Genomic DNA, 14,681 nt, shown 5'->3' with positions numbered 1-14,681 from the left:
GGACCTGAGTTCAATTCCCAGCAATCACGTGGTGGCTCACAACCATCTATAATGGGGTCCGATGCCCTCTTCTCGTGTGTCTGAAGATAGGTACAGTGTACTCGTATACATAAAATAAATCTTTAAAAAAGATTTTAAAGAAAAAAAAAAGAAGCCTTCCCTTTTTATTATCTTTTATCTTTTGAGATTGCCTCACCCTATATCCTAGATTGTATTGGAAACTTATGTAGTGGAGGCTGCTTTGAAATCCTGCCTCAGCCTCCTTTCTGAGTGCTGGGATCATAGGGCTGGTTAGAGCTTTCCTTGACTGTCAGGTTTCAATCTTCTCAGGTTTTCTCTTTCCTGGCTGCCTTCAGGGCAAGAACCATATGAATTAATACCTTTGTTTGTGGCACTGTAGTTCAAACCCAAGGCTTTGCCCATGCACAGGCAAGCATTCTAGCTTATGTGTTAGTATTTTAGTATTCTCCACAAAACACGTTGGGTTCAACTATTTGCTGATGTTAAGGTTAACAAAAAATAAGAGCCAAGCATGGGTAGGGTTAGGTGGGTGGATCTCAATGAGTTTGAAGTCAGTCTGGTCTACAAAGTGACTTCTAGCCAGAGTTTAATAGCAACATCCTGTCTACAGGGGGAAAAAAAGGTTGGGAATGTAGCTCAGTTGGTAGAGTGCTTGCCTAGAATGCACAAAGTCCTGGATTTGATCTCAGTACCACCGACATAAATAGCCTATAATCCCAGCACTCAGAAATGGAGGCAGGTGGATCAGAGTTTACGGCCATCCTGGACTACATGAAATGCTCTCAAAAATAGTAATAAACAACGGAACAGAAAAATATATGGAACACTTCCCAAAAGCCAGATGGTGGTAGTGCATGCCTTTAATCCACAGCACTCAAGAGGTAAAGGCAGGGAGATTGCTGAATTCAAAACCTACTTGGTCTACATAGTGAGTTCCAGGATAGCCAGGACTGTTTTACACATTGAAACCCTGCATAAAACAAACAAACAAACAAACAAACAAAAAAAACAGACTGCCAACAAAATAGAAATATGTGTGTACGCATGTGTAAATTTTCCTTGCCCTTATGTTAGACTATAAGGAGACAAATCAGGAGAAAAATAAGGGGCATCCATATTGTTCCCACAAAAGCCCACCCACCACCCTGAAGTTTTACAAAAGAAAACCCCAACAAAAATAGTGCAGTAAGAGATGCCATCTCCAAGAAGGCGTCAGGAACATATGGGGTATGTGGTCTACCTCACCACAGGGTGTTCTCTTTTCAAGTGGGTTGCCATTTTCTAGGGATAGTCAGACAAGATGGGTCAAGTGAAGACACTTACAGGTCCTGCACTCTGAGAGAGCCATGTAAAGAGTAGACTGGAAACAGCCTCTTTGAAGTTCTTTTATTATCTAACTCCTCAGATACATGGTTGGACAGAGAAGGCCTCTACCTCCCTTTCAGGATCTTTGGAAAAGATACCTCACCAGGCACTGGGTTTTCTCCTTTGGTATAATGGACAAGCCAGTCTACTATGAATTTCTCCTGAGGAAAGAGCCCTCTCCCCCACTAATGAAGTCAAGTGTTTCCCCCACAGCTCATAAGGAACTGATATCCCCAAAGAGTTTGTCTCATTTCAGGCAGACTCATCCAGATTGGAGTCATCTTCTCTGTATGTCCTGCCTGAGCCCATCACAATGGCACTCCCACAAGAAAGGCACAGAGAGACTGCAGGCTATTTGAAAACAAAGGCTATATAAAGTTTATTAGTTCTTTTTTGTCTCCCCACAGAACTTTATATTCCATACTGTCCTGGCCCAGGGCACAGGCACCTCTGAGTGAGAATAATCTAGACAGAACGGCCTTTCCTCTAGGTACATCAGTCACTTTGTGTTTTCAAAGGCTTGTCTTTGCTGTCCTTACCCAACACAGCTCTCTTTTTGAGGCACGCTTGAGTTACAAGGCTGATCCCATCTTCTAGTGCATATGACAGGGATGGAGATCCTGGGTTCTCTACCCCAGCACCTAGCTGTGATCATTCTTTCCTCCTCTTACCAGGCCTGAGGGTCCTCCAATGTATACCTGCCCCCCAATTCTCACACTCTCAGGTGCTTTTCTTAGTATCAGCAGCCCCTCCACCTCACCATAAAACTGGATCCCCTTTTCTTTTAGCGCCCTCCTATGGCTTCCCATTGCTTTGAGGAACATTAGATGGGTCTGCACCATCCCACTTCACAGCACATCCTGACCACTATTGCCATTCCCTCAGAGGGAACAGCCCCTCCCTGAAATGCTCTCCCACACAACCCAGGCTCCCCACCTGGAAGATGTTAGTAATTATTCTGGTTAGATCCAGCCTCCCATTTCTAGCATAGGGCTTTCCCAACGTGTCCAGGAGACTACTCATTTCACTGTTTCCTTGTGGCTGAGTCTGTCTCCTGGGCTAAGTAAGTCCTAGGAGAGAGGGTCCTGTCAGTCTTCCTATTTCTTTCATGGGGCTCAGTGTTTTGTGCATAATCCAATGGACCCTTCTTAGACATGTGTGAGTGGACACATAAGGAGAAGATTATCAGTTTCCAGGAAAGACATGCATCCTGCTAGGAATGGAACACTTGCCAAAGAGAGCCCTAAATGTTTTCACACACTTGGGGTCCAGTGCGTGGGTTGAGAATGAATGAACTAAAAGTGTGGGTAGCCATCAAGGTTTCACCCAACAACTGCCTGGAGAGTGACCGCAGGTCTTGCTCCCAGAGTCATTTTTATTTTCAGGCTTCTCCCAGTAAGTACCAGTAGAGGTCTGAAACATCTCTTCTGCAGCTAATCAGGACATGCAGAGAGGCAGCTCAAGGTCTGGAACTGAGATTTTGGGCACAGCCACCTACTGTTTCTAGCTGTGGGCTTTGAGAACTTCCTCTGTGAAAGGTGTCAGGAATGGGAGGCTCCCAAGGACCAAAATGTTGTGCGTGTTGCAGGCGCATGCCAAGTCCCTCCTACCTCTGCTCCATATTACAAGCTTCATCAGTGAATGCCTTCTGCTTCTCTGAGAGGAAGAGAACAAACATCTGGAAAATTGTGACAAAAATGACAGTCAGCCACTGGCATTTGCATTCTCATTTGTAGTTCCTGGTTTTTGTTTTGCCTTTTAATTTTTTCCCTAGAAAAGAAAAACACAACCAGAGTAATCTATATGACAAACTACCAGTGTGAGAATGGCAGGGAAAAGAGAAAGGCCAGAGGAACGGGAAGCTAGTAAAAAGTGGGTTCCAAATCACAAGGAACGGTCCACAGGGTCCAGTCCTCATTCACTTTGGCATGCATGTTTGGTGCTGGACTTCTGGCCTGCTCCCTCAGGTGCCATGTTAGAGAGCTGGACACACACCAGAAGCCTGTCTATGATGAGCTCAGAACATCAGACAGGCAGTCATAACTTAGCCCCTTGATTCTGTGCTCAGGCATCACCTGGCAGCCTTTCTTGCCTCAGAGAGGGGTCTGAAGAATGGGAGAGTCATCCTGGGGCACACTTTGGCATTACAGCAGGGAACTCCAGGCAGATGCTTTCTTATGGGCACACTTGGTCTTCATCTGCATAGGCATTTGTCCACATATTCACCACTCTTTCTGGCCAAAGAATGGGGAGTTGACAGTCTTCTTGTAGTCACAGTTCAACAACTGTATTCATTCTCCATTCTTGTTCAAAATGTCTGTTGTCTTATGGGTGGTAGGAGATTGGGATTCATTTTCCCTTCAGTTAGCACTAGACTCTTACTCCAGAGAAGCTCATAACTGAACAAGAACAGCTTGCCTACCTGGATCCATGCTGCAGGCCTCTCAGGTCTCACCTACCTTATGCCCCAGATCTCCAGGGGGAAAAAAAAACACCCCCCACCCCCCAAAAAAAACTGGACCCAAGGCAAACAGAATAGCTAGAGTAACAGCCCAGTAGCACACCACAAGACCAGCATACATTCCAGAACGGGAGAGGGGCATGCAGCAAGCTGTAGCCCCAAGTCACAGTCTAGGGCCACATTGACTCTGAAGGCTACAGCCAGGCCTGCACATCTGACAGGGTCCTGACACCAACCTATTGGGCCTCTGGGTGGAGTACCTGTGTGGAGAGTGGAGGGTCCTGCCCTACTTGGCCCCCTGTCCCTGAACTGAGGCCAGGTTACATCTCAGTGCCACAGTTCTGAGGAGCACCACGCTGGCCAGCCAGCCAGGCCATAGTTCTCAGCCCCGTGGGGGCCATGTGGCCCTAGTTCCACAGAAAGGCCCCAGGGAGCCACAGCTGCCTGGAAGAAGGAGCCAGGACAGAAAGCCTGCATTCTGTTGGAGACTGGGAGGCGTGACTATAGGCTCAGAGGGAGCTATGGTCCAAAATATTGCAGAGCCATAAAGGATGGGCTACATTTCTGAACAACAGCAGCTTTATCCCTGTTTTAGAAAGAGAGTATGGCTGCTATTGCTTGGTTTTGTTTTTCTCCTTTCAAAACCACTCACATTAAAAGGTGAAGGGGCTAGGGCACTCAGCCCCCTTCACTGGGGTCCTCAAAAGAGTCAGTCTCTTGTCTGGTTCTGCTTCCTTGCCTGGTTCTAACCACAGGAAGCCAGGGCCGGGCAGGAGAACAGTTGTATTGCTCCCCAGCAGTGATTCCTTCTCTCCAGAAAACCAGAACACACATGAGGAGTGGCCTGGAGACTAAAGTGCAGAGAATCCACAATGTGGATGGCTGGGCCTGGGCACTCTAGAAGAAAAGAGGGATCAGCCCAGAGATACACAAGTGGCACAAATGCTGGGCCTGGCAAAGTGAACCTGCATGGCACAGTCCCTTCCCCTTGTGCTCTGTTGGTACCTCTCTTAGGGACTGGCCACTACCAGCAGCAACCCAAGGAGAGGAAACTTATCTGACCATCCCTGGTTGGAAGGAGCTAGTGAATAGGAAAGGAGCAGAGGGTGCTGGGAGGGAAAGAGTACATTATATAAAATCAGAGTCCCAGCTCTGCAGAGCAGGGACACATGGACAAGCCTAAAGGCAGAGTGTCTCCTGGAGAAGGTTTGGTGAAGATGGTCAGGGTCCTACAGGTGAGACCTGCTGGGGGAAGTGGCTCCTCTGGGTATAAAAGGAGCTGTGGCACTGGGGGGAAGGGCTGCTGAGGAAGAGAGCCCCTGCTGGCATTATGGTGTGTAGGCAGGGGGTGGCTGGAATTGGTTGATGACCTCATACTCTGCTGGGTAGGGGTCATTCTCCTCCATCTCAGATAGCAGCTCCAGTGCTTGTTCTTCTTCCTCTGTTGGATAGTGGCGCAGGAGGTTGGCTGCAGTAGCCAGGATTGAGGCTCCGCCAGCTCCTGCCACCAGGTAGAAGCTAACAGCAAAGGTGACATAGACTTGGGAGCCGTGGTACTTCTTATGCTGTTGCTGCTGGGCCAGGATGAGCTCAGAAGCCCAGTAGGAAAAGCCAATGACCGTAGCACACTGTAGGACTGGGAGACAGAGGAAGAGAACAAAAGAGGGTCAGCAGATAGGATGCTTAAGGACACAACCTCTCACCCTGAGCTCAACTTGTCCAGCCAAGGCCCTAAGAACTTTTTTGGCTATTTGACTCTTGCCTTGGGGCCGTGGATAGTTATCTGACCCATCCTGAGTAGATCGGGTCTAGATTAAGAATTACAGTTCAACGGCAGACAGCTTGCTTAACATATATAAGGCCCTGGGTCAATCCCCAACACCACCCTATGGACCCAAAAAAGGAAAAGAGGAAAAGAAAGAATACAACTAGATAATAAGGCTCCTGGATGGTTCTGGGCACTGAGAAGGAACAGACAAGATCATGAAGTTTTAGAAATTGAGCTGGGGCTGAAGTCAGTCACTATCAAAAGCCAAATCAACACATCAACCCAGACCTGGGTGAGGAAAGTGGCTGGACACAGCAGAGGAAGCAAGCTGGACAAGGAGATGGGGAGAAACAGACTATGCACACCAAGCATACTCTGCTGGCCTACTCCAGGCAAGACAGCCCAAGTCCTTCCAGGACTGCATCAAGCCCTGGATGTCTATGAACTTATATTGTCATTTTAGAAAGGCTTGAGATCCGACAGTAAGGCCCTCCAGGCCCTGAAAACCTAAAACTGACCACACACCTTTCCACAGAGAGACAGTCCCACGTACCACTGCACTGCAGGGCAGGTCCTCTCCCATGTGAATAGACCCTGGGCTTACCAGTGAGGATGTGAGCGAAGGCATAGCGACGAGTAATCTTCAGAGCTGGATGCTTGGGCCCAAAGACATCCAACAGGAATGCAGAGAGACTACACAGGATGCCCAAGAAGCAGAAGGCAGCGATGACCCTCAGGAGAAGAACTGTTTGGGGGTTCATGCAGAAATCTGTGGACAGAGAATGGTGGCTTCATCCCTAAGAAACACACTGAGGCAAGCAGTGTACCTGAAAGGATCTTGGTTCCCCTCCGCCAGGGTCTCTGGGAGACAGAAGCCCTCCAGGGTTCTGTATGCGCTCCTGCCACCAGCTTTAAGGGACTTCCCTGCTGCAAACTGGAGTTATCTGCATGTACACCTCAAGTCCCTTTCCAAGAAGACTAGTCTAGGCTGACCGTGTTTCATTGCACTTGTCATGTTCTTTGGTTTTAATTTCTTTGTGAGACAGGATCTCATGTATCCCAGGCTGACCTCAAACTTGCTGAGCAGAGATGGAAGATGACCTTGAACTTGTGACCTTCCTGTCTCCACCTCTACAGGGCTAGAATTATAGGCATGTACCGTCACACGTAATTTTATGGCACCAACCAAAGGACTTCCTGTATGTTAGGCACTCTACAGACTGAGAGTGCCCAATCCCACACCCCTTTTGCTTTTGAGAGTCTCATTGTGTAGCCCAGGCTGGCTTCAAACTCTTTACCTCAGCCTCCTGAGTACTAGAAGTACAGGTGTGTGTTACCAGACCTAGCTTCAAATCATTTTTCAAAATCCTGACAATTAATTAAGCTGGCACATTAAGCTATTTTGCTAAAGAATGCTTTGGGCCAGATGGGAAAGGCCATTGATTTCTGAGCTGAAACAGCCAGAGAGAGCAAGGCCAGAGGTCAGTAAATGCTCATCCTCCGCTTACTCACTCATTTCTTCCTTTTTCATTCCAAAACAGACACTGAACTTGGAGACACTGAGGTAGTGAAGTAAGTTAAGTCAAACCCAGAAGGCCAAAGATTATATGATTATGTTCAAGAGATGCCAAGAAGGCAGAGTCACTGACACAGAAATGATGGCTGCCAGGAGCTGGAGAAGGGGGAGGCAGTGTGTTACTGAATTTTGAATTTTCAGCTTGGGATCATGAAAAGGTTCTGTAAATAGACAGTGGTGAACAAGGATGTGAATACATGCTGCTGAGCTGGCCAGGGGCTCACCCTTGCAACCATAGTACTTGGGAGGTGTTGCCAAGAGGTTCAGGAGTTCAAGGCCAGTTTCTTTTACTCACAAATCAGGCCAGCCCACTCCCAGAAGCACCTCCACAAAAAAGGGAGAGTAGACTCGGTTAGTACTAGACAGCTGAAATGCAAGCCAGCAATGGAAAAGTTAGGAAGTCATACCCCAAGATTCAGAAATGACAGCATGCATATGCTACCAAATAGGGAGGTAAACAAAGGAAAAGTGCTAAAACAGGAGAGACAGCATTCAGGAGTCCCCAGAGTGACAAACATGCACCAAAACAGAACAACTTGTACTTCTTTGCAGTATTTAAATACCTTTCTAAAATTTTTTCTTCAATTAAATAATACTGTCAGTCTCCTTTGAAAGGTATGCAAACTATGATGGCCTCCCAAGTATAGAAGAGAATAAAGGCTGATACAAAAAGGAGCCAAAGGCAGGGTGTGTTTTATTGCCAAGTGTTTTCCTTTGAGCTGGTTAAACTTACAGGCTACAGACTCCTTTCTTGAGCTTTAATGTCAAATTCAGAATCTGAAAATAACAATCTTCAATTTCTAGTGCACACCTCGATCACCAAGGTGCCGCTGCAATCATGTACCAGGCTCCTAGAGGTCTGGAAGCTGAGAAATTCCCCATACAAGTAGTCCATGTCTCCAGTTCCAAGAAACACCAGTACCAAGCACCACAAGAATGTAGACAGATGGAAGAAAGACCGAGGAGCTGAGTGGTAGACCCACTGCCAACAAAAAAGGCTGACTCCAGCAGATGCAGGCCACCATAGGATCTTGGGCTGTAGGAGATACCAAGCATTTTGTGACTGATATGTGTATACAGCCTTGGCCTCAGAATTCTCCAGGTAGATGCTGGCTGGGCCCAGACAAGACTCAGATGGCTGCTCCATCTGGCTGCCTTCAGAGCCATCAGTCATGATCTTAACTGCATGTGTTTGGGACCAACATCTAGCTTGGGTGATTACCTACTGCCATCGAGCTTGCCTGTCTATGAGTTCTGCCAGAAGCCAGCATCGACCCTCATTGCATCCAGCACTGCCTACTTCACACATAGGGGGATTCTGAAGGGACCTAGGAAGAAGGCTTGAAGAATGAATGGCTGATTCCTGGTTCTGATTTGAACATTATTGAAAACTGGACCAGTTCTTTTGGGGGTCTGCATGGCATGTGGGTATGCCGTGGCAGAACTAAGTGTTCTAGTGCCACCAAGAATCCCTGCCGTAGGCAGGGTGTAAGGACAGACATCACAGGCCGCTTTGCAGCAGTTCACTCAGTGTAGACAGGCACTGTGTAAAGAAGGGGACACAAGACATTTCAAAGATATTGGGTTTTGATAATGGTTGGATACAAGATGTTCTTTTTATTATCCTTGAAAATATGCACCTGATATATCCGCGCCTATGTGCTTTTCAATTTTAAAACTTTTATTTTAATAAATAAGATCTGCACATGATAGAAAGCTTCAAGAAAGACACCCGTTTGATTGCTCTTCCCAAATGCAAACATGGCTGAAGGTACAGGAGCCTGTGCACACAGATAGCCAAGCGTTATCTTTGCTAAGCCTGACTGCCACCCTGGAAATCATGTGACTCTGCAAATAAGGAGTCAGAGGCTCCAGAAGATGAAGTAACTTCCTTCAGGCCACACAGTGACCCCCAGACACTGCATCATATAGCTCAGATGAGGAGTCAGAGGCTCCAGAAGGTTAAATGACTTCCTCCAGATCACACAATGACCCCCAGTCACTGCACTGTGCTGCTTGGAAACCGCTAAGCACTCACTGGCAGCCTTTGTTATTTCCTTGATGGAAACAATCAATCAAACTCTAAGGAGGTATATTGAAAAGAAGGGTCAGATGAATAGTATAAATGCTGTCCAAGACAGCAGCTGCTGAGCTCAGGGAAAAATAGTGTAAGGACTCAAACCCACTCCAGCAGCAGCAGGAGCAGCAGCAACAAGAAGAAAGCATGAAAAGTGTGAATCACTGAGTGATGAGCAGTCCTCATGCAGGGACTTAAGAGAAAACTGGCTTCATCTGCTGTGTAAACCTCTGTAGCACCAAGCGCATCTGAGTCCAGCCAGCCAGAGACACAAAAGCTTCCAAAGGCTAGATAGGTAGGTATGTGTGACTTACTGTAAGGGAGAAAGGGCATGTGGGGCTGGGGCTAGTCCAGCCTCACTAGGGTGACTCTAGCACAGAGGAAGAGCTTCTGACACCAGATTCAAGCATGTCTGTTTCAACTGCCCTTCTCTGCTACAGAGCTATAGTGGTCCCCACCCTTCCTAACGATTACAGCTCTTTAACACAGTTCCTCATGTTGTAATGACCCCCAACTGTAGAATTGCTTTGTTGCTACTTTATAACTGTAATTCCCTGTGTTTTACAATGGTCTTAGGCAACCCATATGAAAAAGTTGGTTGACTCCCAAAGGGGTTGTGAACCACAGGTTGAGAACCACTACCTTAAGAGGAAAGCCAAATGTGAAATGTCCCAGAGAATGGTGGCAGGGGTTAGGGGTGTCTTAGCATGAGGTAAGACCAGAATCAAGACCTGATCAAGAGCATCTGCTAGGGTGAGAAATCTTAAAGTCTCTCTGGCTTCCCTTCTTAAAATAACAGTACAGCAGGGAGGGCAAATAGCACTCCTTTCCCTTAGAGGCCTTCCAGAGATACAAAGGCCCCTGAAGGCTAGGTAGGTAGATACATTCGACTTATTGTGGAAGAGAGAAAGGCCATGTGGGGCTGGGCTTGACTTTAAATTTGACCAGTGGTTTGGTATACTACATTTCACAGTATGCTGTGTCTTCCCTCCAGTTGTGTACTGGCATGTTTATTTTGGTAAACACTGCTTGACTACCCCTTCTAGTCATCACAGAAGGAGGCAGCTGCTATGTAATAAGATCCTAAGGAACTGACTTTGACCAAGGTCATTGGTGAGTCACAGGGCTGGATTTGTTTTGAATGCTCTGTGTCTTCCGGTCTACCTGTCAGTGGTTGACCTCCTCCTGACCCGTATGTGCTAAAGGCAGCAAAGCTAAAGTGGTTTTAGACAGGCTTCCTGCTGTTCTCCCTTCCCTCCTTTCACAAAAGGGTTCCACTGTACTAGAGAAATCCCCACTGCCCAGTCTCTCTGAACACCTTCTCCCAGCTTGGCACCCTCTCACTGCAACCTGACATGGACCACCAGCAGGGTACTCTAGTGTCCAGATAGGTCATGTTACAGATGTCAGTGGTGTTAGCCAAGCCACCTGAGGACAGCCCCAAGGGCCTGGTGGTGGCAGCAGTATCTGTCACCACCCATCAGGTGCACAGGCCCTCCCTGGAAGATCCTTGGTTCTTCAGTGGCTGTTGGCAGCCTTGAGTCACTTGACATCAAATCCCAAACTTCCTCATTCTCCAAAACTGCTTCCTGAAGCTGGTGGTGGGGGTGCCCTTTGCTGGCCACACTAGAGAGGCAGAAAGGGCTTTCAGGGCCTCTGTTCCTGACACCAAAAGTCTGGGTATTTCTAAGCTTTCTCTGGACCTAAGCCCAGAGAAGCTGTGAGAGAATTCAGAACAGAATCTGTTGAGCTGGCATTTGCTAAAGCATTCACAGATCTGGTCACATGGCAAGGGTGAGTAGCTCAGCCTTGGGTTCACCATGTTGATACCTGAGATAGTATGGGAGCTAAAAAGCACAGCTCTGGCTGGGCTTGTGATAGAAACTCAACCAGAGCAGCTTCGGCTTCCCAAATCCCCTCTGTGCCTCACAAAGGGTCTTTTTGTGTGTGTGCCTTGTATGTGTACATTTCCTCACCCCTGATAAAAACTTTTCTCTACTGGCAAACAAACAAACAGCCTCCCTAAAAAAACAAAAACCAATAGAACAGAAAATGGAAAATTAAACATAGCTCTAACAGAAAGGAAAAGAAGTTCGGGGCAGGCACTAGGTATGGTGGTAATAAGAGTGTGGACTTCAGAGTCACCACTTGGATAGGCTGTAAATCTGAGTAGATTACTTAAACCTGAGCATTTGTGAATAAGAATTAAATTAAGGCAAATATTAAGTGAGCTTAGCTCCATGCCTGGTACTGCTTACACTGGTGTCTCCTAGCCCACCTCCTTCTGTTACCTGCCTCAGAGTCCTGGGACGGAGGGTCTGTATTTGCCCAGCACAGCTCCACTCCTTCCTGGGACTGGACTATTCCAGGCTCCCACGGTAGATATTTGATAGGCTTAAAAATCAGCAGTCACGGGGTTGGGGATTTAGCTCATTGGTAGAGTGCTTGCCTAGTAAGCGCAAGGCCCTGGGTTCAGTCCCCAGCTCCGAAAAAAAGAAAAAAAAATCAGCAGTCACACAGGATACCACATGCCTGAAGGTCTACTAGACACCCCAAAACACAGAGGTAGAGAGCAGCAGAAGAGAAGCTCCAAGGGACCAGATTCCTTGCCTTCTGCAATGGCTCACAAGGCCCCACTGCCAATGCTCCTATTTATAGACAGGAGCCAAGTGATCCTGGCATACATGGGCCAAGGAGATGGGCAGAGAAGGCAAACTACATGCAGGTTAAGAAAGAGATCAAAACATGTAGCAAATGTAATGTAATGGCTAAGATAACATGTTTGAAAAGGACAAAAATCTGGTTTGATTAATTTCTTAGAAAGGGCAAATATCTGTGAACAAACAAAAACTTGCACAAGAACTAATTGTATTTTAACATGCCTCTGATGGCAACATACACCCAGGCAGAGTATCGTGATAGCCTTCTTTACAACCGATGAAGAAAAACAAAAGATAAACACAATTAAGGAGTCAGCGCCACTTTGTTCTGGCATCAACTGATGGGAGGCAGTATCGGTGATGCCACCATGCAGGGCAAGCATGGAGAACTCGATTCTCTTCTCTTTCTGGATCTCTGAAACAAGGATGAAAGATCAGACTGCCTCTCTCCCCACCGCTAGAATACTATGACCTCCCATTCCAAGGATGACCTACAAAGGACAATCATCATAAACTCTCCCAGTTTGTGTGTGACACTCAGCTCCTGAAACGGAAACACCATGGAATCAAATACAAAAGGCCTGAGTGAAGAACGCAAAGAAATGGAAAGGCATCCAGATTCAAACTCCACAGCCTTTGTGCCATCAGATATATGCTAAAGAAGACCTACATCCAGTGTATAATCATGGTCTTAAAGAGCCAAACTCAGGAATAAGGTAAACAATATCTCAAACCAGAAGCCTTTATCCTGTTCTCCATAGAAATCTTCCTAAAGATTCCTGAATGTGCATATATACAAAGAGAAGCAAATTGTACAAGAACTCACCTAGAAAGACAATACAAGATAAGGCTTCTCAGTCTAGACCTACATTAGGGTTATTTCAATGCACTAACCTTTTCACCAAATCCTAGGGCCTGAGCCCTTCATGAGAGACCTTGCACATATCTAACAGGAATGTATTAAAACTAAAGAATGTCAAAGAAAGGTGAGGACTTTTGAGATTAGTTCAAAGGACTTGGGTCCCACTGACCACTTTTAGGTTAAAAATTAGGAAGTACATTTCTGCTTTCACATTGCACAGCCTTTCTCCTCACTCCTAGAAACTGAGGAGAAGCTCTGAGGCTTCTGAGTCAGGCCCTCTTCTAAGCTCTGGACTCCTATTTCATCCAATAAACAGATCAGATGCTTTCTTCTGCCTACTGGTCTGGGAAATCCGCTGATGAATAAAACAACCATTTCATTCAGGCATACCTATAAAGGCATGGAAAACCAAATTCCAACTGTCGAGGGTGTTAATAGAACTGACATCTGATGACCTGGAATGCCACAAGTCTCCTCTATTGTAAGTCCAATGATCATAGAGTACTAAAATGTCTTTTACAATTAGTCATATTAACAATTCTGATTTCTCCATCAATCAAGCTGCCCCAAACAACTTTTCTGCATCTCACATGTCTGTTAGAGGGGGCGGCTAACTGTGATACCTCACAATCACCCTTTTTTCTTCTACCTTCCTCTGGGAGAATCCTAAAATAGCAGCACGACAGTGAGGAGTAGGTGCTTGGATGAATAACATCAAAATTAATAAGGGGCTAGACCCCCAAACAGAGCCACCTGGTGGGCATGAACACCAAGCAAGAATGGGGCTGTTTCCTTTGACAAGTGACTGCCCCTCTGGTTATCTATATACTTCAGCCAGCCCCATATCTTTTCTGCACCACCCCTCAAGCCAGGAGAGCAAGAGCTCAGTGCTCTCACCTTTTAGCAGATCCGGGTGCACATAGCCCAGCACGTCTGAGACCCCCAGCTCCTGGCGGGAACAGGTGCCTCCATGGATGTGCAACCAAGCGGGCTCCGCGAGGGCAGTGCACAGCGCTGTGATGGACAGGGCGCCAGGCAGGGCCGAAGCCAGGCTCCGCTCCGGCTGCTTAGGAAGAGCGCTGCTTCCCGGGCTTCTCCGCCGGCGCCCTCCCGGCAGCCCGGCGCCTCCAGGGGCATACATGCCCGGGGCTGCCCGCTGTAGCTCTGCGGTCGCTGGTAGTGGCCGCCGACCTCAGCGGGGAACGCAGAGCCTGTCTGTACCCGGGTGGAGAGCAATGCAATGGGCGACTGGCCCGGAGCTGTCAGGGCCGGCACCAGAGACTGCGGGGTGGGACCCAGGGCTGAGCACGGACCAAAGGACTGCGGGAATTCGGGGGGCGGGGACCAAGGGCTCTGGATGAGGGGTGCTGGATCAGGGATCGGAGACGGCAGGGGACTAGATAGGCTGTGGACATGCCAGGATGAACGGGCGGAGGTACTGGGGGGTCGGCTACTGGTAAGGGGACCGGAGGAGACTTGGACCCGGGTTATTAGACAGAGGGGTGCTGAGGGGCGGAGGATGCGGCTGGGCCGCCAAGATCAGGAGTCCGCACTTTGAAGTGCGTCCTAAGCCACAGTAACCCTCCCTACTCTAGTCCCTGCTCCTCACCGGTCAGCAGGCCTCAGGGCTGGGATGGCGCCGCTTCGCCCGGTCACAGGCTTCTTAGCTGCCGGGGCCAAGAGATCCCAGGCCCCAATCCCGCAACGCCCAGACGGACCCTGGCCGATGCACTTCCGGCTTCCTCCAACCCCACCCACCCCCGCCTCCTCCTTCTCCGGCCCTCCGCCCTGCCCCCCCACCCGTCGCGTCACTGTGTGCGCGCGCCGCCTGTTCTAGCGCAGAGCATCAGGGGACTGGTAGTTCTGGACTGTCCCGCGAGGCTTCCAGTTA

At 48.0% G+C, this 14,681-nt stretch overlaps 1 protein-coding gene across 2 annotated transcripts; it reads right to left on the bottom strand.

Annotated features, from left to right (window-relative positions):
* Positions 1-1,738: 1,738 nt before the first annotated feature.
* Tmem127 (transmembrane protein 127) lies at positions 1,739-14,533 on the bottom strand. 2 transcript variants are annotated; one of them, NM_001100978.1, is made up of 4 exons: positions 14,400-14,532; positions 13,688-14,005; positions 6,220-6,384; positions 1,739-5,483 (listed from the first exon to the last, which is right to left on the bottom strand). In NM_001100978.1, exons 2-4 carry the CDS (start codon positions 13,929-13,931, stop codon positions 5,176-5,178), a joined length of 717 nt encoding a protein of 238 aa, NP_001094448.1. In that variant the 5' UTR covers positions 13,932-14,005; positions 14,400-14,532; the 3' UTR covers positions 1,739-5,175. The 2 variants fall into 2 exon arrangements, with proteins under 2 accessions (NP_001094448.1, XP_038960919.1); XM_039104991.2 differs by lacking the exon at positions 13,688-14,005 and having other exon boundaries at positions 14,400-14,533.
* Positions 14,534-14,681: the final 148 nt, after the last annotated feature.

Source organism: Rattus norvegicus, chromosome 3, assembly GCF_036323735.1.
Source record: "Rattus norvegicus strain BN/NHsdMcwi chromosome 3, GRCr8, whole genome shotgun sequence".
NCBI lineage: Eukaryota > Metazoa > Chordata > Mammalia > Rodentia > Muridae > Rattus > Rattus norvegicus.
This window is presented reverse-complemented; position numbering and strand designations above follow the sequence as displayed.

Coding starts and splice junctions, on each gene's coding strand:
- Tmem127 (NM_001100978.1), bottom strand. CDS start 13,931: ATGTATGCCCCTGGAGGCGCCGGGCTGCCGGGAGGGCGCCGGCGGAGA. Junction 6,385..13,687: donor GCACCCGGATCTGCTAAAAG/GTGAGAGCACTG, acceptor CTCTGTCCACAG/ATTTCTGCATGAACCCCCAA. Junction 5,484..6,219: donor CTTCGCTCACATCCTCACTG/GTAAGCCCAGGG, acceptor TCTGTCTCCCAG/TCCTACAGTGTGCTACGGTC.